Here is a 24,834-nt window from a genome sequence, read left to right as displayed (position 1 = left end):
CAGAAAATAACATATTACCTCTATATAAATCCATAGTACGCCCACATCTTGAATACTGCGTACAGCTATATTGGACTAAAGCTATATTGGAATTGAAAAAGGTCCAAAAAAGGGCAACAAAAATTATTAGGGGAATGGAACAGCTTCCAGATGAGAAGAGATTAATAAGATTGAGACTTTTCAGCTTGGAAAAGAGAGGACATGATAGACAGGGGTGGCTCCAGGCCCCTGCATGCCAAGCGCGTGCTTGGGGCGGCAGGCTGTGAGAGGCGCTCTGCTGGTCGCCGGGAGGGTGGCAGGCAGCTCCGGTGGACCTCCCGCAGATGTGCCTGTGGAGGGTCCGCTGGTCCCGCGGCTCCGGTGGAGCATCCGCAGGCACGCCTGCAGGAGGTCCACCGGAGCCGCGAGACCGGCGAACGTGCTGCCGTGCTTGGGGCAGCGAAATGGCTAGAGCCGCCCCTGATGATAGAGGTCTATAACATCATGACTGGTGTGTCAAAAGTAAATAAGGAAGTGTTATTTACTCCTTCTTGTAACACAAGAACTAGGGGTCACCAAATGAAATTAATAGGCAGCTGGTTTAAAACAAACAAAAGGAAATATTTCTTCACACAGTGCAGAGTCAACCTGTGGAACTCTTTGCCAGAGGATGTTGTGAAGGCCAAAACTATAACAGGGTTCAAAAAAGAGCTTGATAAATTCATGGAAGATAGGTTCATCAATGGCTAGTAGCCAGGATGGACAGGGATGGTGTCCCTAGCCTCTGTTTGCCAGTAGTTGGAAATGGGCAACAGGGGATGAATCACTTGGTGATTACCTGTTCTGTTCATTCCCTCTGAGGTAGTTGGCATTGACCACTATTGGAAGACAGGATACTGGGCTAGATGGATCTTTGGTCTGACCCAGTATGGCCGTTCTTATATCTCAAACAACACAGTTCAAAATTAAAGTGATACATATTGTAAAGAAAACAGTAAAAATGATGAGCAATGAAGAGTTTAAAGGGCCTAATTTTTAAAGTAACCTTGACATGGTCTCTCTTTTTGAGGGTGGGGAAAGGAAGAGATCCACAAATAATTGCATGTGAAATTTTATGGGCATGTTTATTTGTGGGTGCAGCTGAGGCATCTGGAAGTCTAGCTACCTCATCTGCAAGTGCCATCAGACAGGCAGATATATTTTCCTATTTGCACCTACAAAGAACTGCATCTTCGAAACCCACACAAAATTATTTGTGGGTGACAAAAAATGAGATTGAGATTTTTAAAAATTAGGCCATAAATATTTCACTCATGGACTATAATTAAATAACATATTACTGCTGATCTGCTATAGGTCTAACTGTACTAGTGTAAGCAGGGTCTGAATGATGTGATGACATCGAGAGATGAGCTGAGGGAAAAGACTTCAGGAGCAGACCGTGTTTGCATAGACATGCCTCCTCTGTCCAGGTGCACAGCAGCTGGAGCTGCATTGCCAGAATGATCCATTTTGGCCGGTTGGGTTACACATCACTCTAGTATTTGAATGCAGAGGTAATAAAATGTTGTTATCCTTATTGTACGAGTAAAGGGCAGCAGAACTGTGCTTGGCATGCCCTCACTAAGAGGAGGGTCACCCTCAATTGAATTTCACTGGCTAAGCAGAGTGTAGGGATGCCAAATCCTAGTGAAGATGAGAGTAGGTGGGGACAGGTGCTCCTACGTGATGATGTGGACTCTCTCTAAAGCAACCTAAAAACCATTAGACTTGCCTGTTTCTAGTGTTTAGTGACAGCTGATTAGATTTAACAGACAGTCTTCGTTTCTAGTTGGTGATCCCTAGAGCTGATGTTACTGCTGAGCAAGTCTAGGCGTTAAGCCTCAGACCTTGTGTGAGGACAATGAATACAGAGACTACGCTGGCTGTGAGGTTTCCCACTACTTGATGAAATCACCGAGGGCTGGGTTAAGTGGTAGAACCTCCGAATGTGCCATCATGGGGGCAGCAAGCAGAGGCAGCAGAGAGGTAGTGGCCAAAGGGGCCAGCGGTGGCAGCTGCAAGCCATTTGCAAAAACAGTAGCAGAGGCATTGCTTGATTGCCACGATTGCAGATGAAACCTGTGAATGCACCTCTGAATTCTGGGTCTTTGCTAACCAAGGACAGCCAACTGTGTGTGAGGTGCAGCAGAGGGAGAGAGGAGTGCTGTGTTAAAAGACCATTCATTCACTGGACTTTCCCACCACAGGGTGAGAAACTGAGGCAATGGACACTGCCCAACATGGTATGAGGTCTGGTTTGCTTATGGTCACATGCTTTTGAATGTGGTGTTTCCCCAAATTAATGCTGGGTTCCCTTTCCCTTTTATTAAGAGTTCTCTTTTGTTGTATACAGACTCAGTGCTTGTGAGTGGGGAAGTATTGCCCAGGTGGCCAGGGGTAATGTTAGGTTTTCCGAGATTACTGGGTAGCTGGCTCTGTTTTGTATGGTTTGGAGGAATGCCTAGATATTGAGCCTGACCTTTGTTGCTGCCGACTCCCCCTGGCAGAAGGGTTACACTAAATACCAAGTTTATCTTGGCCTTATTCAGTAAACTTCTAAAGTATAATAGTGAGAACCAATTTAATAAATGAGCTGCTGGAATTAGAGTGGACAGTTATAGCCTTGTGAGGGGGTATGTGGGCACGTATGTGTTGTCAGATGCTACCGGTGTGGTGCTCTGCTCTGTTCAATGTTGATATCAATCGGCTGCGTGCGTGTGTTCCCTCTGTGTGCTGCCCCAGCTCTGCGCAGATAGCTGACACAGCAGACCCAACGAGAACCCCCAATGACCCAGACTCTAGTAAGGTACGTAGGCATGTCGGCCAGGTTTATTGTCGAAGAGAAACACAGTCTCCAGCTCCCTGGCAAACGAAGTCCAAGGTGCTGCTAAGGTGCAGCTAGCCAGTACTTATGTGCTCCCTGGCAATGGACTTAGCTCAGTCAGTGGCGGGACTTTCCACTGCCCCCTAGGCTGGACAAAGACACCGCCCCAGGGATGCATTCTTATACACAGGTACAAACAAGTTACACATCACTCCTGATGTATTGAGGTGCAACCCCTCTACGTAGCAAGGTACAACCCCTCTACGTAGTAAGGTGACGCCTCTCACCTTGTACATGTTGGTTCGAACAAAACAACTCTATCCATCATATTACCCTTTTGGCCCTGTCATTGGGAAGGGTCAGCCTGTTCCTTGTTATCTGTGTGGAGTGTACAAGTATGCGAATGTTCTGATATCTGGTGCCCAGTACCTTTTAGGTATGTCTCTTTTTGCAGTATCAGCCCTTTCCTTGCCAGCTTCTGTGAGCAGGGCCTGCCTCTGGCTCACAGCTTAACTTTGCTTTATGTTAGCAAAGTCTTGACCATTACTTTAGTTCAGGCCTTAGGCCTCATACCAGGCCTCTGATACCAAGGTTTATATCTCAGGGCCTCCTCTTACTACAGTATGTACAAAGCTTGGGGAATTTCCATTTTAATAACAAGAACCTTGGAGAAGCATGAACAATAACCTGTCTGTTCTTTGCAATGGATACTTGGGTTGTCCTGCAAAATGAGATTTTGCTAGCCTAATACAGAAATCTTGTTATCAAGTGTGGCTTACATCAGTGTGCTTTATTAGAAGACAGCAGAAGTAATTCTGTAAACATTAAACAAGGTCTAGTTTTTCCTTTTATCAGACTGACTGAATAAGATTAAATCAGATTTGGAGGGGAGTCAAATAAACTGATCTAACTGTGAGCATGGATGTCTGGTCCCACCTATGAATGCTTTAAATATCCATGTTTGGCCTTTGTTCTAAAGCCCTCCCCACAAACACCATCTCTTGGAAGATCTTCATCCTTTTGTAATGTCTGATCAGGGCTTTTTGTGTTCTTGGCCTTATTAATGTGCTCAAAACATTGCACAAGACATCTTCTTCCTACTCCCATAGGTCAATCTTTTCTCTGAAGTGATTACAGACTTCAGTTCCTGCACTGATGGGATGTTTCTCAGACTAAGACAAAGTGTCACTTCAGCTTGATGCATACGTCCAGTAGGCTAGTCCAACACTCTGAGCAATTCCAAGATAAAATCAATATTACACCTCTTTCTGCTTATAATTGCTCTCCTTTTCACATGTAACTAATAGTTGATCCCAAATGTCCTGTTTGTACTCTGGCTTTTCGTTAACCATGCTCAGTACTTGGATAGCACTTTTCCTCTCTGAAGCACTTTACAATGTTAACTAATTAATCAATCCTCAGAACACTCCTAAAAGACTGGTAAATAAGTTTGTGCTATTATCTCCATTTTACAAATGGGAGTAGGGAGGCATAGAGGTTATTTGACAGACCCAGGCGTACAGAGAGATTCATCATTAGAGCTGTGAGTATAATCAGCAGCGCTATGCTCCAGTCACTACCACACGGTCTCAGAGTATGTGTTACTGAATAGGCACTGTCCCTTACTTTACACTCTATGCAGCACTAACAGTGTGGAAGCAATGAGGTTAAATACTATGTGCTTCACCCTCTTCTGGGCTGACTCCTCAGCTTGTGCAGCTCAGTATTAATCCACCGACTTAATTGGGTCTAGGTAGATTTATATCAGAATGTAATGTACTTCTTTGGGTGCAGAATAAAGGTGCATACAGCTGAGGCAGAGGTGTGAATGGTGTAATCAGAGGTTCTTAAGCATCTGCTGGAAAAACTGTACAGAATGACATGAAACTTGGCCCTTCCCAGTAAAGGGCAACCCCTTCCATTCCAGACAGCCTTTGAGAACATGGGGCCTGTAGCTACGCATCCCCTCCCCCCGAGGAAAAAATACTACATGTATGGAAGGGAATTTCTACAGGTAAAAACCTTCAGCTTGTATGAGCTGCTGCTAGATTTGCAGCAAAAGTCGGCATGGCACAGACGGGAGCAAGTTGCTGATGTGGGCTGCTTTCCAGTTGTGCCCTACCCAGCAACCCAATGCCATGGAGCTCTTCTTACCCCGTTTTTTCACAATGGATTCCCAGGGAGGGAGTATCCTTCTCCCTTCCACTTGTTTGGGGGCATTTCTGCCCCAACTTGCTCCTCACTGCATAGTGCAGAGAAAAGGAGTATGTGACTGTTGATTATTTTCAGTACCTACTGTAGCTATTACACTAGGTATCATCCAAGTTATAGTGAATAATAAAACTCTGTACACTATAAATACTGTTGTTCAAATGCTCACACATGTGCAACTCCCGTGGTCTAGTTTACAAATGTTTTAATCCAGCCTTCCTCAGTGTGAGGTCTTAGCACTGGGAGTTAAGTTGCACAGTGGGTTATGGTGAAAGCTAAGCAAATTTTGGTAGAAACCTCAGCCTGTCCAAAACTGTTTTATTCAAATACATAAGAACATAAGAACGGCCATACTGGGTCAGACCAATGGTCCATCTAGCCCAGTATCCTGTCTACCGACAGTGGCCAATGCCAGGTGCCCCAGAGGGAGTGAACCTAACAGGCAATGATCAAGTGATCTCTCTCCTGCCATCCATTACCACCCTCTGACAAACAGAGGCTAGGGACACCATTCCTTACCCATCCTGGCTAATAGCCATTAATGGACTTAACCTCCATGAGTTTATTCAGTTCTCTTTTAAACGCTGTTATTGTCCTAGCCTTCACAACTTCCTCAGGCAAGGAGTTCCACAAGTTGACTGCGCACTGTGTGAAGAAGAATGTATTGAACAGAATGTCAACACAGGGCCTGCTCCAGCAAAGCACTTAAGAATGTGCTCAACTTTCTTGTAGTTTAGCAGATTACAGACAAGATTAAAGTTAAGTATATGCTTAAGTGTTTTGGTGGTTCAGGACAATAGGGGCGTCAGTTTGACGAAGGGGAAGTTACTGTCTTTTTAGATGTTTGCATGGTAACGCTCGTGTGGTGACATTGCATAACAATTCCAAAAAGGAAATGCCACCACATCAAACTATTTGAGGAAGAGTTGAGAAACCAGCTGTGCAACAGCCCATCCTTAGAGAGAAGTAAGGAAAGGAGGGCTGGTTGCTGTACTGTGGCCAGCCCTGAAAATCCCTGAACTTCTGCAGGAGCCTCCCTCTGAATGTGGGTGAGGGGAGGAGGTCAGGTTAATGGCAACTGACTTTGGGCCTGATGCTGTTCTCAGGGTAGCTGCGTGGATACTTGCAGTCCAATACATATGCAAGTCTGAATAACTGAGGCTTTTAGAGCCCTTAGAAGAGTCCAGCTGTACACAAAAAGCTGGTCTAACCCTTAACTATAGCAGACCTGGCAGTCTGCTGTAATACATATTTGTGTGACGACGGGAGTAGGAGCAGGTGTGCAGTGGTGTTGTGAAAACTAATTAGTTAACTTTGTTAAGAGTTAGAAAAATTATAGAGCTACCCAAGGGCTAAGTATTGTTAGGCCTGAATGAAAATATAGCAGACAAAACAGTTATGCTAACCTGACTGAAATCAGGCTAGCAAAGGTTCTGGGTAATCCCAGAGTGGAAAAGTATTGAAAAGCAGCATTGTTTTTAAAGAGCCCCTGGAAAAACGAGACAAGCCTGAGATAAACCAGGGATTGCATGGCTGGCATACCATTAGCTGTGCTAAGGACAGTGTTTGAAGAGCTGATAAGGAACTCTAGCATCCCACGGTTCAGATTCTAACTTTTTGGTTGAGTTATAGGTTTGTTTAAAAAAACTCTGTATTTCTAACTTTTTTTTGTTAAGATATAATTAATCATCTAAAGTTGTAGACATAAAGTCTAGGCATGTGTGTATATTAAAAGTGTCTAGTTATAAGTTGTTAAACAAAGGGGGTGGGTTTTTCAAGTGAGTGATGCATGACATAATAAAACTGTCTATATAGGCTAATGCTAAGCTGTAAAAAAGCTGCTTTTTCTTACTGGAGGCCTTTTTTTTTTGTTGATGCGTGCACTGTCAAAAAAAAGCTTTTAGATGACCTTGCTGGTGTGTGCTGTCTGTGAACAACAGACAACGAATTTCGCTGTCGGGGTTAAAGTCCCCAACAGTATTTGCAGTCAGTTGTGCAAAATCACAGAGTTTTGTCTGAGAGAGGACTTCAGCCCTAAGTTTCCTATGGCTTTGGCCTCGTAGGTGGTGGTGCACACAATGGGACCAGTTCCGGTCCTCACGCCTGCCCCATACACTACTACAGCAGTGTAGGGAGGCTGTACAGGAGCTGCAGGGGGACACCTCTCCTGGCACAGGAGCCAGTTGGAGGCATGCCAGTAGTGGTGAAAGGTACGGGCGTTCTGGGCTGCCGTACAGGCTATAGGCAGCCCACTGAAGCTGCTCTAAACTATCCCCAGGGGTCATTTTGACCTCTGCTCCCTGCTGGGTAGCACAGCACAGAAGCCAGCCTCAACTGAAATGAGTGAGAATTTGACTTAAACAAGGACTACAGAATCTGGCTCGTGGGTAATTAAAGAAAGAAATTAACACAAACATCTTTTGCTTTTATGAAACACACAAAACACCAAATATGTATTTTTATTTTCCCTTGCTAAACTTCTGCTCTTACACTAAATGGCATCTGTTACTTGGAATGGGATTGTAGTCTGTTGTGACTTTTTAGTTGGGGGGTGGGGAGGGTTGAAGGACCAGATGCATTGATACAATTTGGCAGGCTTGTGTTGCTCTGGTGATGCCAGCTAAGCCGGGTTTCTGGAGCAGCTCAAAGCAGCAGGGTTGTATGGGTAATGCTGGCCCAAGCTTGTTTTTTTTTTTTTAAATATCTGCCACTTTGGATATGTCTACACAGCATTTTAGAGCCCCAGGTCGACACATTCACGCTAGCAGGGCTTGTGGTCGTGCTCTAAAACAGCTGTATAGACAGTGCATTGAAGTTGCTTGGGCTTTGAAGCCCACCACTCTTCCCCAGGCTTCAGACCCAGAGTTCCAACTCAGGCCACAACTTCAAAGCGCTGTCTATACAGCTATTTTTAGAGCACTAGCACTAGCCCCAGTCTGTCGACCCGGGCTGGGAAGCTTGCTCCAAAACATACGTCTGTGTAGACATATCCTTTGTGTTTGCAGTGACTCTGGTGCAAGGCTGCTGGCTGCCAATGGTGTGACACCAGCGTAACTGTAGGCAGAATGGGCTCTGTATCTTAGAAATCATTGCTGTCCTCAACTGTCATATGTCAGAGTAATAACGAGCTGTGGGAAACGTTTGATTCTGAAGCCTGAACCCATAGGAAACTTGCCTGGTGTAATGTTTCTTTAAAAATTAGAAATGCAGCATGGGTCAAATCCTTGCCCCATTAAAATCAGTGGGAAAACTCCTACTGACTGCAGAAGGGCCAAGATTTCCTCTAAGGTGCTTGTTGAAAAGTTTGGGAACCTGAGCAGATTTACAGCTTCAAGTTAAAACTACATAAATATTTTTAAAAAAGTGAATTTGGCATTTAAAGCTGAGTTTTGATTAAACCCTGGACTCACAGCAAAATGAAGCGAGTATGAGTAATGACAATTAAAGCCAAAGAAATTTCTTGCACACTACTTGTGAATCAAAACTACAGTGTTGCATACATTTCTACTACAGGGTTAAAACTGCCAACCCAAATGTTACATGTAACATTTTTTTATTTTATTTTCAAAGTCAGAAGATGCACTTAATGTTGGGAGCAAGGATACAAGGGCCAAATATAATGCATGTTGAATTCAAAAAAGTAATAGTAAGACGCAACAGTTGAAATTTCAAAAAAATATTATTGGGAACATCCTCTGTTGCTTTCATTTTCTTCTCTGACTAAAGGATTTACAATAACATCTAGTTTGACTGGCTCATTGTGAAATACATAATAGTTTTAAAAAATTAAACAAAGCTACTTTGCAAAGAATGATGTGTAAGTACATAGGAAAAATATATCAGTTTTTCTCCCAGCAATCACAGCTGCCATTTCTCCACTATTTCTAATTTTAGCTAGGCAAACTTTGTTTCTGTAACAGAGGGTATTGTGTGTGGGGCTTTGTGTGCAATTGCTTGTGCGTTCTAAATGTCAGTATTCAGATGGAGATAGAAATTTACCTTTGGAATGAAATTTTTGGATTTAGAAAGTATGATAGAATGCAGCAAATAAAAATTAAATTTTAAGATCCTAAAATGTGGGATTTACAATGTTCTTCATGCCTGTAATTTTTTCCCTTTCCCTTGATGTTAATGTTAAAACAAAATGTTGGAGCATCATTTAGTCTTTCCCCTCATTTTAGTTGTCTCAGCACCAATCCCTATTATTGCCTAACACGCTTCCCTTGTCCAAAAGGGAGAATATGCTGTGATGTCAAAGATCTTCATTGATTTTCAGACAAAGTTTTGCTAAATCTAGCAGGTGCCCACTGAACATGCACAGAAGTGATTATTCAATTGCTTTTAAAAATCTAAGAGTTATATGTACCACCCCCCAAATTGAGCAAATGTGCTAATTCTCATTGAGGACTATGTTCAGGACAAGTTTCAAACTTCAGCAATTTTTCATTGTTCTTAAACGCCTGCTTACTATGATGATGATGATGAAGATTATACATTTTGTAATGGAAAGAGTTTTTTCAGGCTTGCGTATTTTAAATGTGGCTGAAAGGTTTTTAATCAATCTTCTTAAAATAATTTACCTTGCAGTAGAGAAAGCATGGAAAATTTAACCTGAAAAGACAAATGTTTTGTACTTATGAACACTTGAACAAAAGGGTGATAGTTGAGACTGGGTGCATTTTTTACAGCATTGTCTACTCTAAATCACTTAGAAGCCTAATGTCAATGAAACTTGTGACTTAGGCTCTTTGAAAATGTTACCCACTGTTTATAACCTTAACCAGCACATGGTATAACACTGGAAAGAAATGCTAGACTGTAACCATTACTACAATAGATTTTCTATAAGCAAAAGGTAAACAATGTTGCATGAGATCATGAGTCCACACCACAAATACCACAGCAAACTCCTTTTACATTTCCCTGGGGCAACATTTCTTATATTATTACTGGCAGATTTCTTCTGTTTTTTCATCTGACCTTTTATTAGCACACTGCTAGATGGCTACAGCTAACTGCACCTGTTGTGGTAGTGGTTTCTGTGTGCAATGCCATGTCTATCATGGGAGACAACATGCATAAACTAGGTTGAGGGAGTGAGGGGAATGGATTGGACAGTGTGTGTACAGATTTGGAATTGCTATGTGAACTGGCGACCATGCTGTGTCCCTAGTGAGTTCATTCAATTATTTAAAAACACACCCACACACATCTGGGGACTTTGGAAAATGTTAAGTGGCAACTATTTTCATTAAAAGGAAAGATGGTGCTGGATTGGGTTTGGATCTTCATTTCAAAACCCCCATTTCCCTCTGCCCTTCACCCCCCCCCAAAGTGTGGCTGTTCAGATCTGAGTTCAGACTGGGGTGGGGGCTAGGAGGGGAACGGGGGAGCAGAGCTATGTCAGGTCCTGGCTTAAGTCCCAATTTCACGATCACCACCTTCTACTGAAGTTCTGGACTGTTCAGATTTGGGGGGTTGACTTGGGTCACTTCCAAATAAATCCATACAAAAATAAAAAAGGGGGGGTGTTCAACAATGAGCCCTGAGTAAAGATGTTGAGCCTTTGCAGTTGTGATGATTTGGGGGCTCTGTCTGTACCACTTTTGAATTGTGGATGATTTTATGAAATCCTGTGTCATGGAAAGCCTCGGTGGATGCCCCAGGAATTAGTGGTGTTGTGTCACGTCTCTGCCAGGCCAGAAAGAGATGATGGTGAGTGATTCCCCAGCACTCAATGATTGTCTAGTCAAAGTAAAACATCTTGAGGCAATGAGTTGGCTTTAGCTGAGAGAAGACAACTCCTCCTCTTGTCTGGAGGGGTTTGAGAGCAGTGGAAAGGTACCAAAAGGCAGAACAAAAGAAGCAGGTGACCCCCCAGGATGAATCTTTAAAGGGATTTGCGAGGGAAAGTGGATGGATGCAGGGGAAAGTGGATGGGGGTGGAGACCCATTTTGCATCAGATTAAGATGATGACGGCTGCTTCAGGGGCAAGGTAGGCAATGGCATGGTGGACCCTACCTGCCTGATAAAAGGCGAGATTGGTCCCCAAGAGATGAATGGACTATAAGGTGGATAGCAAGCTGGCTAGATCATCGGACTACAGGTTGTGATCAATGGCTCCATGTCTAGTTGGCAGCCAATATCAAGTGGAGTGCCCCAAGGGTCAGTCCTGGGGCCAGTTTTGTTCAATATCTTCATTAATGATCTGGAGGATGGTGTGGACTGCACTCTCAGCAAGTTTGCAGATGACACTAAACTGGGAGGAGTGGAAGATACGCTAAAGGGTAGGGATAGGATACAGAGGGACCTAGACAAATTAGAGGATTGGGCCAAAAGAAATCTGAGGAGGTTCAACAAGGACAAGTGCAGAGTCCTGCACTTAGGATGGAAGAATTCCATGCACTGCTACAGACTAGGGACCGAGTGACTAGTCAGCAGTTCTGCAGAAAAGGACCTACGGGTTATGGTGGATGAGAAGCTGGATATGAGTCAACAGTGTGCCCTTGTTGCCAAGAAGGCTAATGGCATTTTGGGTTGTATAAGTAGGGGCATTGCCAGCAGATCGAGGGATGTGATCATTCCCCTCTATTTGGCATTGGTGAGGCCTCATTTGGAGCACTGTGTCCAGTTTTGGGCCCTACACTACAAGAAGGATTTGGAAAAATTGGAAAGAGTCCAGCAGAGGGCAACAAAAATGATTGGGAGCTAGAGCACATGACTTATGAGGAGAGGCTGAGGGAACTGGGATTGTTTAGTCTGCAGAAGAGAAGAATGAGGGGGGATCTGATAGCTGTTTTCTACCTGAAAGAGAGTTCCAAAGAGGATGGATCTAGGCTGTTCTCAGTGGTAGCAGATGACAGAAGAAGGAGTAATGGTCTCAAATTGCAGTGGGGGAGGTTTAGGTTGGATAGTAGCATTCCAGTGCTTCACCACCTTCACTAGGAGTGGGTTAACTAAGGAAGTGGTGGAATGGGTTAACTAGGGAGGTGGTGGAATCTCCTTCCTTAGAGGTTTTTAAGGTCAGGCTTGACGAAGCCCTGGCTGGGATGCTTTAGTTGGGGATTGGTCCTGCTTTGAGCAGGAGGTTGGACTAGATGACCTCCTGAAGTCCCTTCCAACCCTGATATTCTATGATTCTATGAGAGGGTGACATTGTGTTTAGGATGTTGTATTGTTTTCTATATGAGCTGTACTGTTGGTGCTTTATCTGTTATGAGCAATGGTGCTAGAATCTGTGCAAAGCTCGCCTACTGGTATAAGTTAAGAATTCAGAATTACCATGTTGCCCCTGAGAGAGGTCAACTGTAAACCAGAAGCTTCACACTTTGGTGGGATATTCTGGAAGAGGGGTGTTTTTATGTACTGGGGAGCCTGAAGAGTCGGTGTTGCTCCCAGGGTGGGTAGGTGTCTGCATAGCGGGTTCCAATGCTCAGAGAAGGGTCTGCACCCTGAGAGGGCCTGGGGACCCTGTTCAGGCCCCAGAAGTATCACACACCCAAGGGACCCAGAGTACAGAGGCTAGGATTCCCCTCACAGCAGTCCGGGCAGGTGGCCAGGAAGGGGCACTTGCTAGGGTCTGTGACAACTGTGTGTAAACAATTGGCAGTGGTTCAAATCCTGACATCCTTATGCAATTTTTGCCAGTATTTATTCAGGCAAATTTGTATAAAAGTGAACTGGAATTTGAGTATGACTGATTAAGGCTCTGAAGATGGAGTCCTAGGAGATGTCAGTAGTTCTCATATGGTTTAACTGCTTAATATTCTGGCGTGCTCAATATGTATAAGGTTCTTACAGTGATAAAATACTTTATTCTGTTTGAAAAGTAGGTTCAGTCTCTTATTAAAACTACCACTCTTAATTATATTTCTGTTTAAATGGTAAGAATCAAATTCTACAGTTACACTTATAAAAATCTGAACGACTCCAGATTTACAGCAGTGAAACTGAGCAGAATTTGGCCCTCTGTTGTAAACCACATTAAAGGTTGTGTTGCTTCATTCTGATCAGGAATACTCTAATGGCTTTATGCCAAAACCTGATTCTATGGGTGGGGATATAATCCGTCTGTAACAAACAAGCTGTTTTGATTCAGAGTCCATTTCCTGCACATTGTAGCAACACTCAGAGAAACTGAAACGAGCTGGCCCTCTTAAAGCACAGACATTATTCACGTAAGTACAAATGCTTTCAGGAGAAGCACAGGCTTCAAAGTATTTTTCACTGAAGTTCTCAAAAGGGAAGGCTAATGTCTTCCATATTTTGGTAGCATTCAGCAATAAGAAATAATCCTGTAGCAATGGATGCTTTCCTGTTGCAACCTGTTTACAATTGCTTGAGGAGTGCTCATTTTGCTTTCTGATTTAATTTGAAGAGTTTAAAAGGTTTTGCTGTATGGTTCAGTGAGGGTCTAATTCACACCCGTGTAAATCAGGAGTAACGTCAATTACGCTAGTGTAAGATCAGACTCAAGCCTACAATTTACAAAACCAAACATGTCCAGGATAATTTTTGATTATCAGTTAGGGCAACTTGTCCAAATGAGCATAACTATCATTAGTGGTTTGTTTGTAGAATTAATTTCCTCCTCCTCTTTCCCCACTTCTAAGCTAACTGTTTGCAGGCCAAATCGCAATCAATCAATCAATAAAATGAACAAGATAAATTCCTTAAGCTGCAGCTAACGTGAAATTAATTTATTCTGTTCTTATCACTGTAGTTGTACAAAATAAACATGCAAATTAAATCACAGCAACTACTATAGTTATTATACAAATAAAAAACCTTGACTATCACCATCCTAACCTGTAAAAAGACTAACAACTGTAGAATATTTTTAGAAGATTGAAGGTTGTAAAATGCTTTAATACCAAATGGTATGAGCCTGCGTTATTCCATCTACACTAAAGAATAAGTTCGTGGACTGAGCAAAGGAATGTGTCAACATGGAATGTACCATTCTTTCTTATGGGTGGTACACAGTGTGTTTCATAACCCCTGTGGACATTCAAATATTACTTTGCTTTCTTACTAACCTGTACAATTCTGGCAACATTTTAATTTGTCTGTTTTGAAATCTCCCCTAGTTCTCTGATTTTGTTGGAGGATTTCAATGCTGAGCATCTAAGAAAGAAAACAATTGTCAGTGAAACTGATCCATATGCGTGTCTGAATGTCTGGATCTGTGGCAGCCTGAACAGTTTCGTAGTTCCTAATGCATAACTGCTTTTTATTCTGTGTTTAGTCACTGCAAATTTCACTTGAGTGCACCAAATACATACTGAATTGTTGGCCTGAGGGCTGGTAATTCATGTAATGGAGTCAATTTAGCTGCAATTTGTTAGTCTGTCTTTCTAATGCATAGGCAAGATTACGGCTCTTATCTAACAAAAACAGGCTCATTAAAACAATCCCCAGCAACAACGAAGGGAGACTAGGTGCTTCACAGCTACCTGAGCCCATGTAGTTTGCTATGTGAGGGCCAGATTTTGGAGCACCTATTTACACTGGTGACCCCTTAATCACATGATCAGACCTTTTGTTTTCTGAGAGACTGCTTGCCTGAGTAAGTGCTTATCAGGGTGAGTAAGAGCTCCACAATATTGCCCTTAATATACTTATTTAACATTTTTCTCTGAGTGCTTTTAGGGTACTTGAAAGATTCAAGGGGCATTTCAGATGGATTGAGTCATTTTTCTTGTCTCTAGGTAACTTTCATGAGCAGGGCCAAATTCTGATTGCTTTGACCCTGAATATAACTCAGTTACTTTCAATAGTTGCTGCAGAATTACCCCAGTGTAACTGAGGTCAGACTCTAGCCCACAATACCTTACCCCCCTAGGTATACTGAAACTCACAGGAGTAGATAAGGTAGAGTTGGCCCAGCACTTACACCACTGACAGAATTGTTACCTGAAATGTAGTTACCCTCCCTTTCCCTACACAAGGTGCAATACCATCGTTTCCAAAAATAAGTGTAAAATGCTGTGGTGAATCTGACATAGGTGAATGAATGTGGTCACAGGACAGTAGGAAGGAGAAGTTTCCACACCAGTTGGGAGGATGGTTTGTCAAGAGTGGGTCAGTGAGGTTAAGGTATCTTGAGGAGCACAGGACTTGAAAGTGGTTGGGTTCTGGTAGCCAGATCATAAAGAGCTGGGACAGTTGTCTGAGGTTTTTTTTTTTTTAATTAGCTACCAGTCAAGTGGAAGTGGAGCAGAAACTGTGTGGGAACCACCGTTTCAGCATGAATAAACAGTGCCCAGAGACTCCCATACCACAGAAGTGAACATTGGGTAGGTGACCTTGATGATACCTAATTACTTCTAATGGAGGAACGGACCAAGAGCTGTCACCCAGGGTATTAGGCCTGAGGAGTAATAATTTTGTTTTGGACTTCCCCTGAAGGCTAAAACTACCCCAGAGACTATATTATAATTGTTAATTGAAACTGTTTAAGCCAATGAGCCTAAGGTATTTGGGATCTAGAGAATCATCCTTTTGTTTGAGCTATGTGCCTGAATGCTTATTGGGTGGGACCCACCAGCTGCTAAAGCCAAATGGGCCTTGCAGTACAAGGACCTTAAATGCTTGTCATGCAGTTGATCTATACCTGGTGTGCCACCAGTCACTGTTTCCAAAAATGGTGCCTGTCCCACAGCACTCCAGGAACCCCACTGGTGCTACCCAATCAGAATGGTGGCTTTTTACAGCTGCTTGGCACTGATGTACATGGCTCTCCAGCTGTAAGGCATGGAGAATCAGTACCTTTGTCTGTTTTCTCCATGGTTTGCTAGGGACCATCAGTGAGTGCTATTTATGGTGATGGTCTTCACAGTGTAGGGTACTGTCCATTGGGGGCTGAAGTGAGACCACCAAGCCCATTTCACCCCAGTCATTCAAAAGCAATAACACATCTAAAAGTATATTGAGGTCACAGGGCAGCCCATAGTCTGGTGGAGCTGGGAGATTTGGGGCTACCCAATAAACTTAATATTTTTTTTCAAAGAAACCCCACTGTCTGTGGCAGTTACTGGTTTACCCATGGAACAATTTAGCATTCCAAGAAAAATCTGGATACATTTAAAAATTGGCTTCTATTCCTGTTGATGAACTAGAAATATGCGCAGAATGAGGCCTGAGAGGACGACATGGCAAACCCTAAGAGAAAGCCTCAAAGAGAGCAATAGGGAGAGAGTTTGCCCCTATTCTAGTGGGGTACCGGGGCTCTGGAGGCATCACAAAGGGCCAGGGACAATTCCCTAGTGCAGACACAGTACAGTGCCACTGTAAGTGTCTATTCCAGGAATCCCAGCTGGGCATGATTGGGGGGGTTGTTGATATGCGCCCCCATTCTTGCAACCTATGGAAACCACTCCAACGTTCTCCACCGGGTGCCATATCAACAGGCTGGAAGGAGGGGTGGAGCTATCTTCTCTTAGACGGGCTCAGCAGGATCCTTCCCTGCCAAAATACTCACCGAGCACAGTGGCACAAGTTGCTATAGACATGTAAGCAGCAACAGCACAGCTTTCCCATCTGTGCTGTGGGATCTTCCTGTGGAAGTTCCAGGGTTGCTCCTGGCCACACAGCTCCTAGAGGAAAGTATAGTGTCGCTCTTCTCTGTTATGTGCTGTGGCAACTTTGAGAACAAAATGGCTGCTGAACTGCTCATTGAGAGAGTTTTGGGAAATGTAGTGGTGCAACACCCTGAAAGGAAGAGGCGTCCCAGTTTCACAGCATATGCACTAGCTGAAACTCTTTTACTTTACTCAACAAAGATTTGCCTAAGAATACAAATTCAGCGAACGCCCTGCAGACAGGTGGGCCCAACACACAGAGAAACCCAGCTAAAACTCTGCCTTTTATATTTTTCCCATTTATGTTCAGTGGAGGTAACCGAGCAGAGTTGGAGCCCGTGGGGTGCTACAGTGGTTGCACAGCAACCAAGTGCAGGAAATACAGCACTGTAGCTCTACTCAGCTGGCTGCTGTCATTCCAGAGCTCATCGGAAAAGGTAGGCAACTGCTTTGACTCTGTTTAACCATTCCCTTTGTGGGGAGTTCAGCTCAGGGGATTGGAGAGGGGTTTAAACAACATTTAGGCAAATGACTCCACACAGGGATAATGGAGCAAAGAACTGCTAGCCAGCTGGGAAAAATGAGTCAAGCATCTATTCGGTTCTGTTTGCTCACAGGCATAACCTATTCATACAATGTATTTTACCACAATATTCCCCACCATACACAGTAGCAGAAGAGGAGAGAGAAAGCAGTGTTTGTTGGTTAGAGCACAGGACTAAGGTTGAGCATTCTGGATTCAATTCCTAGCTTTTCCATTGACTCTCTCTGTGACTTTGCCATGTCACTTACTCCACTTTCTATGTGCCTCCATTTGACCATCTGTAAAATGGGGTTAAAACTATTGCTCTACTAGTAACTCAAATGACTTTTGTGAGACTTAACTAACTAATGCTGGTGAAGCATTTTAATCTTCTCAGATGAAAGGTGCTTCATAAATAAAATATTGTTTATTAGACTGTTATAGTTTTCAACAACCTATCTACAAAAATACCACTACTCAGAGTCTTCTATAAAAATAACAAATGGCTGAAAGCAAGAAATAACAATTCCTAGCTTCTCTGGGACTTTATACCTAGCTTCCTTCCAATCCCCACATTCAAATGCTACTATTTAGATACCTTCCCTCCCCTGCAAATAACCTGTGTAGATTTTAATTGAATCCTACCCCACTACTGTGATAAAATGGTGACATTTTGTCAGTGGGGATTATATATGATTTGTAGCTGTTACTCAGACCTGAACTAGGGCTTTTATTGTAGAATAGTGTCATGCACTTTATAAGGGAAGCTCCTTCCACAGCTCTGTTTCTAATCTAAAGCAACAGGCCAACGTCTCAGAACGAAGTCCAGCAATAATGTAGCTATGCCGATTAAACAAGCACATTGTCAGAGTTCAGACCAGATACAGCACTGACATGGCATTCTGAACCAGTCTGAGACATTGGGGAACTTATAACTGGAGTCTGTGTGTGTTTGATTCATTACTAGGGCTGAAGAAAGAGTTAAAGCAGGGAGGAAAAAGCCTACCCCATTCTTTTGTGTATTCCATAGAAAACCAAACATGGCATCTTCTCTGAGGAGCTTGCTCTCAGACCACAGCCGATATATTGAATCTTTTCGTCTGTTCCTTGAGAATTCGACAGAGCACCAATGCATGCTGGAATTCATTGAGAAGAAGCTGCCGGGCATAATATCGAGGTAACAGAGTCAGATGTTTTATCAAAAGGACAAACCCTTGATACACTTCTGTACAAGTGATGAATGTGTGCTTCTGACTGCAGGAGCCTGGGCTTGCAAGGGCTGCCTGAGAGTTATAGATTACCCAGTTTTCCCCCTCTCCTCCTTCTGTAGATCTTTGACAGTGCTTTAGTTAGAGATTTTATTTAGACACTCCATGAAGGCCTCTTTTTGTGATGAAGTCTGACTAACTGGAAATAAATAGATTAAATTGTTTCCTTGTATGCAAATATAACTTAGATATAATAAACACGAATGTATGAAAAATATATTAACAAACTGCATAGGATTTTAATAATTTTATTTAAGGCTTTTATATTTAAAAAAAAACAGGTAACATTTTAACTGAAATTAAAGATTCTCTCTGGCTTTCACACAATCTATTTACTAATCAAATAAGCTTACGGACAACCTTCCCTTGAAGACCTGGTGTAAAATCCTGGATCCATGGAAATCAATGAAAGCAGGATTTCACCCCAGGTTTCTGTTCCCAACTCAGCCAATGCCTTGTAATGGGATCTTGAGCAAGTTACCTAACCTTTCTCAGTGCTTCAGTTTCCCCATCTGTAAAATATAAATATTTTTGCAAAGTACTTAAAAAAAGCTAAAAGTGCTTTTATATTATACATGCAAAATACAGCCGGTTGAAATTTTCCCAACAGAACAGTTTTCAGTTGTGTTGAATCAGCATTTTCCAGTGGAAATATTCCATGGGAACGTGTTGATTCCATCAACTTTCCTGCCAGCCTGTCTGGCTCCCTGGGATCCCTGGCTCCTTAGCTCCATGGCTGTCTGCCTGTCACAGGGGGCTACCTACGCTTGCCAGCAGGCTGGCTTCCCAGCTGCTCAAGCAGGCAAAGGAGCTGGACAGCCCAGCCACCCACACAGCAGGCAGCTGGCAAGTCCAGGAAGTGTGAATGTTTTATTGTTTCTGAAACAATTATTTTGGAATGTCAGGCTCAGGAACAATTTAGTTTTCATCCTGATTTAGGAAATCTCATTTTCAAAAACTCAAAATGTATCACATGATGGAAATTCTGTTTCCCAGCCAAGCTCTGATTCTCAAAACCCATTCTCCCAGGGACAGAGGGAATTGCAGGGCTCATGCTTCAGAATCTTTTTTAGTTGCGTGTAAGCCTTCTGGCCTGTAGCCTGAGAGAGAGGGGAGTGCTGTGGTGATGGTTCTCAGGGTACCCAGGGCTGTGACTCAGCTTCTTACCCCCTGCCTCCCGTGGTAGGGAGCCTTGCCTGTGCTGAGCTCAGCGACAGCTTCCCAATACCTGGTCTGCTGTCCCCATGAATCATGTACACACCAGGCTGTAAGATTCAGCTCTGGTCCAGCATTTCTGACCCCACAGCAGTTAGGTATATCTGTAGTGTAGACATGAATAACTTTATTATTAAACATTCAAGTGATAATGAGTAAAGTATTAGAAACAAACGGTTACATGTAAGACAATCATAACATGCTTTCTAGAGACTAACAGGTTAAACTCCTGTTAAAGACATTCTCTCACCCAGGGTCTTTTGCAGCTTTACAATGAAGGTTAGCTGAGATCCCGTTTTCATGGATGAATACACTGCCTGTTTACTTCCAGGACAAGGAGGTGTCTTCTTTGCCTTCTATTTATACTGCCAAGTTCAATGTCCGCCCTCCCGTGGCTTGTTTTTCTTGTGTGCTGCTTCCCTGTTTACTTCACATCTTTTTGGCTTTGTATATAAGTGGGCATCCATCGGGTCTCTTAACATGTTTAATTTACATACTGACAGAAGGAGAGGTGAATGAACATCTCTTATCTGACAGCCTGTTTTTTCACCCCTTCTGGTGACTCATACCTTGATACAGAATCGAAGAATATATTTTCAGTGTGTATAAGAACATAAGAAAGGCCGTACCGGGTCAGACCAAAGGTCCATCTAGCCCAGTATCTGTTTACCGACAGTGGCCAATGCCAGGTGCCCCTGAGGGAGTGAACCTAACAGGCAGTGATCAAGTGATCTCTCTCCTGCCATCCATCTCCATCCTCTGACGAACAGAGGCTAGGGACACCATTCTTACCCATCCTGGCTAATAGCCATTTATGGACTTAGCCACCATGAATTTATCCAGTCCCCTTTTAAACATTGTTATAGTCCTAGCCTTCACAACCTCCTCAGGTAAGGAATTCCACAAGTTGACTGTGCGTATGTATACACACGTAACTCCTTACATAGTATCTGCACATACATTTGGCAATGATGATAATGACCAGTGTGATCCGGCCGGCGGCTTTCATTTAAGACTTCACTGACATTCTTCATTGAACCAGAATGTACCTGTCGGGCTCAAGATATTTCTATTACTCCCTTACCAGGTGCCAATAAAGGGTTCTTTGGTCACACCTCCCCTCTTACAATGCAGGAGGATCAGCCACAACCCTCTAAAAAGAGGTAACATCCTGATCCCACTGAAGTCAATGCGAGTTTTGCCATTGATTTTAACAGAGAAAGGATTTAACCCCAGTCATTAATGACCTCCTCCTAGCTAAAGTCAAGGTGTGCTGCTTTATTAGTCTAGATCTCTTGGCTGCATTTACCACAGCAGATCAGTCTCTGCTCTGCCTTCTTTTCTCTTGGCATCTCTGACTCTGGCTGTGAGTGTGTTTCTTCTAAGGCTGTTAAATCTTTGCACTAATGAAAAGAATCTATTAAATATCTAGCCTAAAATATGCAAACCTATTTTTGTTTTCAGCATTGGAAATGGAAAGTCTGCAATCAATATTCTAAGTGTAGGTGGTGGTTCAGGTACAGTAAAACCTTGAAGCTTTGTATATATTTATTTTTTCCTGTGGGACTATTGGATGGTAAATCACAGATGAGAATCGACACCACAATGGGTGGGTCGATGCACCATTCCTTGAAAAAAATGGGTTCAAATCCAAACTTGGGTCACTAGTAGAAAAAAGGTTTCTGGTGATATTAGCCGCTGTCCACAACCAAAAGCATCACACAGCTGCAAATCTGTACTCAGAATAAATCCAAGGGAATAGCAGAGCAAATGTATAGGCTTATTTGAGCTACCTTCATAAAATAATCTATAGCAACTGGCTCAAAGACTAACCTATTCCATGTTACTACTTAGAGACCGGTTCCTGATCACCCTTAGTTGCTTGAATAATAGTTTGTTGGTTTGGGGGACTGGGAAATCCACTGCAGCCCAACATGTACCTTCACACACCCACTACCTTCATTTTCACACAGCAGGAGTCCTGTAGAGATTCTGCAAGGCTGGGGCATGACAGGGGATTATGTTGCAGTTGAAGTATTCTCCCCACCCCCCAAATTCTGAGGGCCTGGGCTCACTACTCAGTGCTGTGTAAGGCAGAACTCCTGTTGATTGCCTGAGTAAGGAATGAATACAAAGCAAGCAAAGCTTTGGGATTTAGCCCCATGCCTGCCATACACATCTACAGATCTTGCAGGTACTGATTATTATCTTTAGATAAGAAGAGAAGGGGAAAGGAAATCAAAGGAAAGGGAAAGAAACATTCTGTAAATTCTCTTAATCTTCTATATCCCATCCACCACGCTGCACGCAATGGGGGACACAGCGCTTGGTCCTAGTATGTGTGTCCGTCCCAGGTATGTATGTACAAGCAGGGTACAAGGAACCGCCTCCTGCCCCCTTGTGTACCCCTCACAAGAAATCTCTCCCTGAGCTCCCTCTGTGGCACTATCCTCTACTCAGGACTGTGCCTAGCTGGCTCAAGTTAGCCCACAGTGTTCACACCCAAAAACCAGTTCACATGGCTGTCCTATCTCCCTTCATTTTTCATCTTGCCAAGCTCATAAAATCCCTTGAACCTTCACATAAATCAGTCTCTCCTGTAACTCGTTCAGTTTTACTGTATTTCTGTGCACTACCTACACAGAACTGATACCTTCTGGATCTTTAGGTGCCAAGGATGGAGCAGGTCATGAATAAAGTTTAAAAAAAAAACCCACAAACCTATTTCCTTCCTGGTACATAAAGGCCTCTGCATATGAACCTTAAAATCTCTAGCTTTGGCTTTGTTCCTGCTGTCACATTACATTACAAGTTCATCTGAATAATCACTGACCATGCTCACCACAAAGGCCTCTTATAGAAATTACTGGTTCCCAAGAATTCCTATGCTTTAGATAGTTATATAACGCCATCAAACATGCATCTCTGAATCCTCATTTGCTGATGGGATACTGCACAGGAGACAGACACTTTCAGCTTGGTCACATAAGGTTTTTTTCCCCCCTAACATTTCCCACTATTGTGCCCCCAGTTCTGGTCCACTGGTGGTAGTGATGCTAGGGTAGACAAGGTATTGGTAGCCACCATCTTTTCAGCCACTGTGGTGTCTGGGTGCTGCTGAAAACCTGAAGGGACATATGCAGATAAATAAGGGAGTGGCCTCCCTACCTGATATGTAAGCAGTATTTAGGAAGGCATTATAAGTCTCCCCACTTAATACTGATGTCCCTTAGTTCTAGTCTGCCCATTAAACTCTATTAGATCAACAAGTTGAAAGTAACCCTTAATGTAATTTAAATGCTTTAGTCATGTCATCTCTGAAGACTAATCTCATTTTTTTCAATCTTTCCTTACACGTAAGAATAGCCATGTGTAAACGCCGAGTAATTAGTTATAACCTCGACAGTGAGACAGAGTAGAGAGATTTATTTCTAAACAAGGGGGATCGTTTTATGCCAAAAAAGTGTTGTTTCTCACAGGATCATTTGAGTCAGTCAGTGGGGTGTTTAACTGTCTAATCAGAGAGAATAAAGTGGCAATTGCTCATTTTGCCAGAACTGAGAAGCTGGATTCTCATTGGCTCTGAGAGTGGACTAAAGTCATATGCTACACTCAGGACAGCTCATTTGCTCAACTACCATTATACTTTAAGCTGTTTTCTGATTTGCTGAGGTTTCTCCCCCCACCCCACCCTGAATGTTTGTGAATCAATAAAGAAGGTTCAGCTGTTTGTTATTTTAATGGGTTCACACCAGTTTCATGTAGCCTCAGGCCCATATTGAGGCCAGCATGAAGCAGTAAAATCCTGTGAGAGCTCAGTAAAGGTTGTTCTTCCTGGGGCCTCCTCCCTTTCTGGGCCCTCCAGCATGCAGGGAACATGATTGTTGCTGGTCCTTGGTGCAGAGAGTACAGGTAGATGAATGGCTCCATGCACTCATCCTGCTTCTCTCATCCCTAGTGCACCCACACTAAGGCCAGGCATGATCTGGCCATTCAATGTAGCTGTTTGGGCCCATTATACCAGAAGATGGAGAGAGTCTGCTGTTGACTACAGCTTGTGCCTTATTAAGTTTCCACTTCAGTGCACAGCATCCTAATGTTGCTGTACCTGTAAAAACCATAAAAGGCATCAACTGTGCTGTAAACTATCCCTTTATTTAAAATTTTTAATTAGAAACTTGATGGTGAACATAGTGATAGCCTTTAAAAGGTAATTGTATTAGAGAGTTTAAATACTTCCAATAGCCTAATTGCCAAATTGTTGATAATGCAAGCTGCCGCATATTTGACTATAAAATGCCTCAGGACACCTGTTTGCATATAAAAGAACTAACTGAAGTTAATTAAGGCTGTAGATTAAGTCATGAGTCAAAGTTTTTTTGTTTCAAAATAACGTAAGGGTAGTGTGGCCATGAAGAGTAGAAATTTCCATCAACATATGGAAATGGGAAATTCAGATTTTATTTTACTGAGACTGGCACAGTCTTTCCAAAGGGATAATTTTTTACAGAAGGTTGATACAGAAAATGAACTCTGTAGTAGTTAGTTAACAATTCCATGTTCCCAGATTTTCCCACAGCAGACTGTGAACAAATTAATTTGCTCTGATTTTCAATAAAAAGCAATTTTGTGGTGATAGCAAAACCACAGCTATTTGTTACTTCTGAAATTCAATTTCCCTTTCTTGAAAGAACATGCTTACACAAATGCCATGTAAACATTTGTTTTTAAAAATATACTTAGCTCTGAAAAGAGTAAACCCTTCCCCATGTTTTTATGTACCTTTAACAGGGCCTTATTCACACACAAATAGTGCAAGACTTGAACCCTTCGACTGTAGTGTGAAGTTAAAAACTGTAGTGGCATGTAGCAGAGCGCAGCAGGGCCCCCGTGGTTCCTGCCTCTGCCAAGTCTACAAAGTCACTCTGAGACCCTGGGGTTAGTAACCACTGGTGCAGTTTATTCACAGTCTTGTTCCCACCACTGTTTCACAATTGGCCCTTCACCATCTGCAGGCAGGAGAGAGCGGAGAACGACCTCCCTGCTTCCACTCCGTGCCTTTTCCCTTTCTTTCTACTCTCCCCCCCCCCTCCGCCCTGAGGCTTTTGTACAGCCCCAGGCTAATTAGGCAGCAGCTGTCTCTACTTCCCCAATTAGGGCCAGGTTATCTCCAGCCATCTCTAATCTAT

The 24,834-nt window shown here is 43.0% G+C and overlaps 1 protein-coding gene across 7 annotated transcripts in view; it reads left to right on the top strand.

The window, feature by feature from the left end:
• HNMT (histamine N-methyltransferase) overlaps positions 1 to 24,834 on the top strand; it is a 44,362-nt gene that overhangs the window by 5,683 nt on the left and 13,845 nt on the right. The window contains exons 1-5 of one of the 7 annotated variants that reach the window (XM_039494619.1): positions 13,124 to 13,234; positions 15,254 to 15,355; positions 16,950 to 17,076; positions 18,193 to 18,339; positions 21,110 to 21,162. In XM_039494619.1, coding sequence (XP_039350553.1) covers positions 18,203 to 18,339; positions 21,110 to 21,162 — 190 coding nt within the window. In that variant the 5' untranslated portion in view covers positions 13,124 to 13,234; positions 15,254 to 15,355; positions 16,950 to 17,076; positions 18,193 to 18,202. Of the gene's footprint in view, positions 1 to 13,123; positions 13,235 to 15,253; positions 15,356 to 16,949; positions 17,077 to 18,129; positions 18,340 to 21,109; positions 21,163 to 24,834 lie in introns of those variants that run through there. The other 6 variants (XM_039494620.1, XM_039494621.1, XM_039494622.1 and 3 more) reach the window with 6 other exon arrangements.

This window comes from Mauremys reevesii, linkage group 11 (genome assembly GCF_016161935.1).
Source record: "Mauremys reevesii isolate NIE-2019 linkage group 11, ASM1616193v1, whole genome shotgun sequence".
Lineage (NCBI taxonomy): Eukaryota > Metazoa > Chordata > Testudines > Geoemydidae > Mauremys > Mauremys reevesii.
Note: the sequence above shows the minus strand (reverse complement) of the source record. Positions and strands in the feature narration are given on the sequence as shown.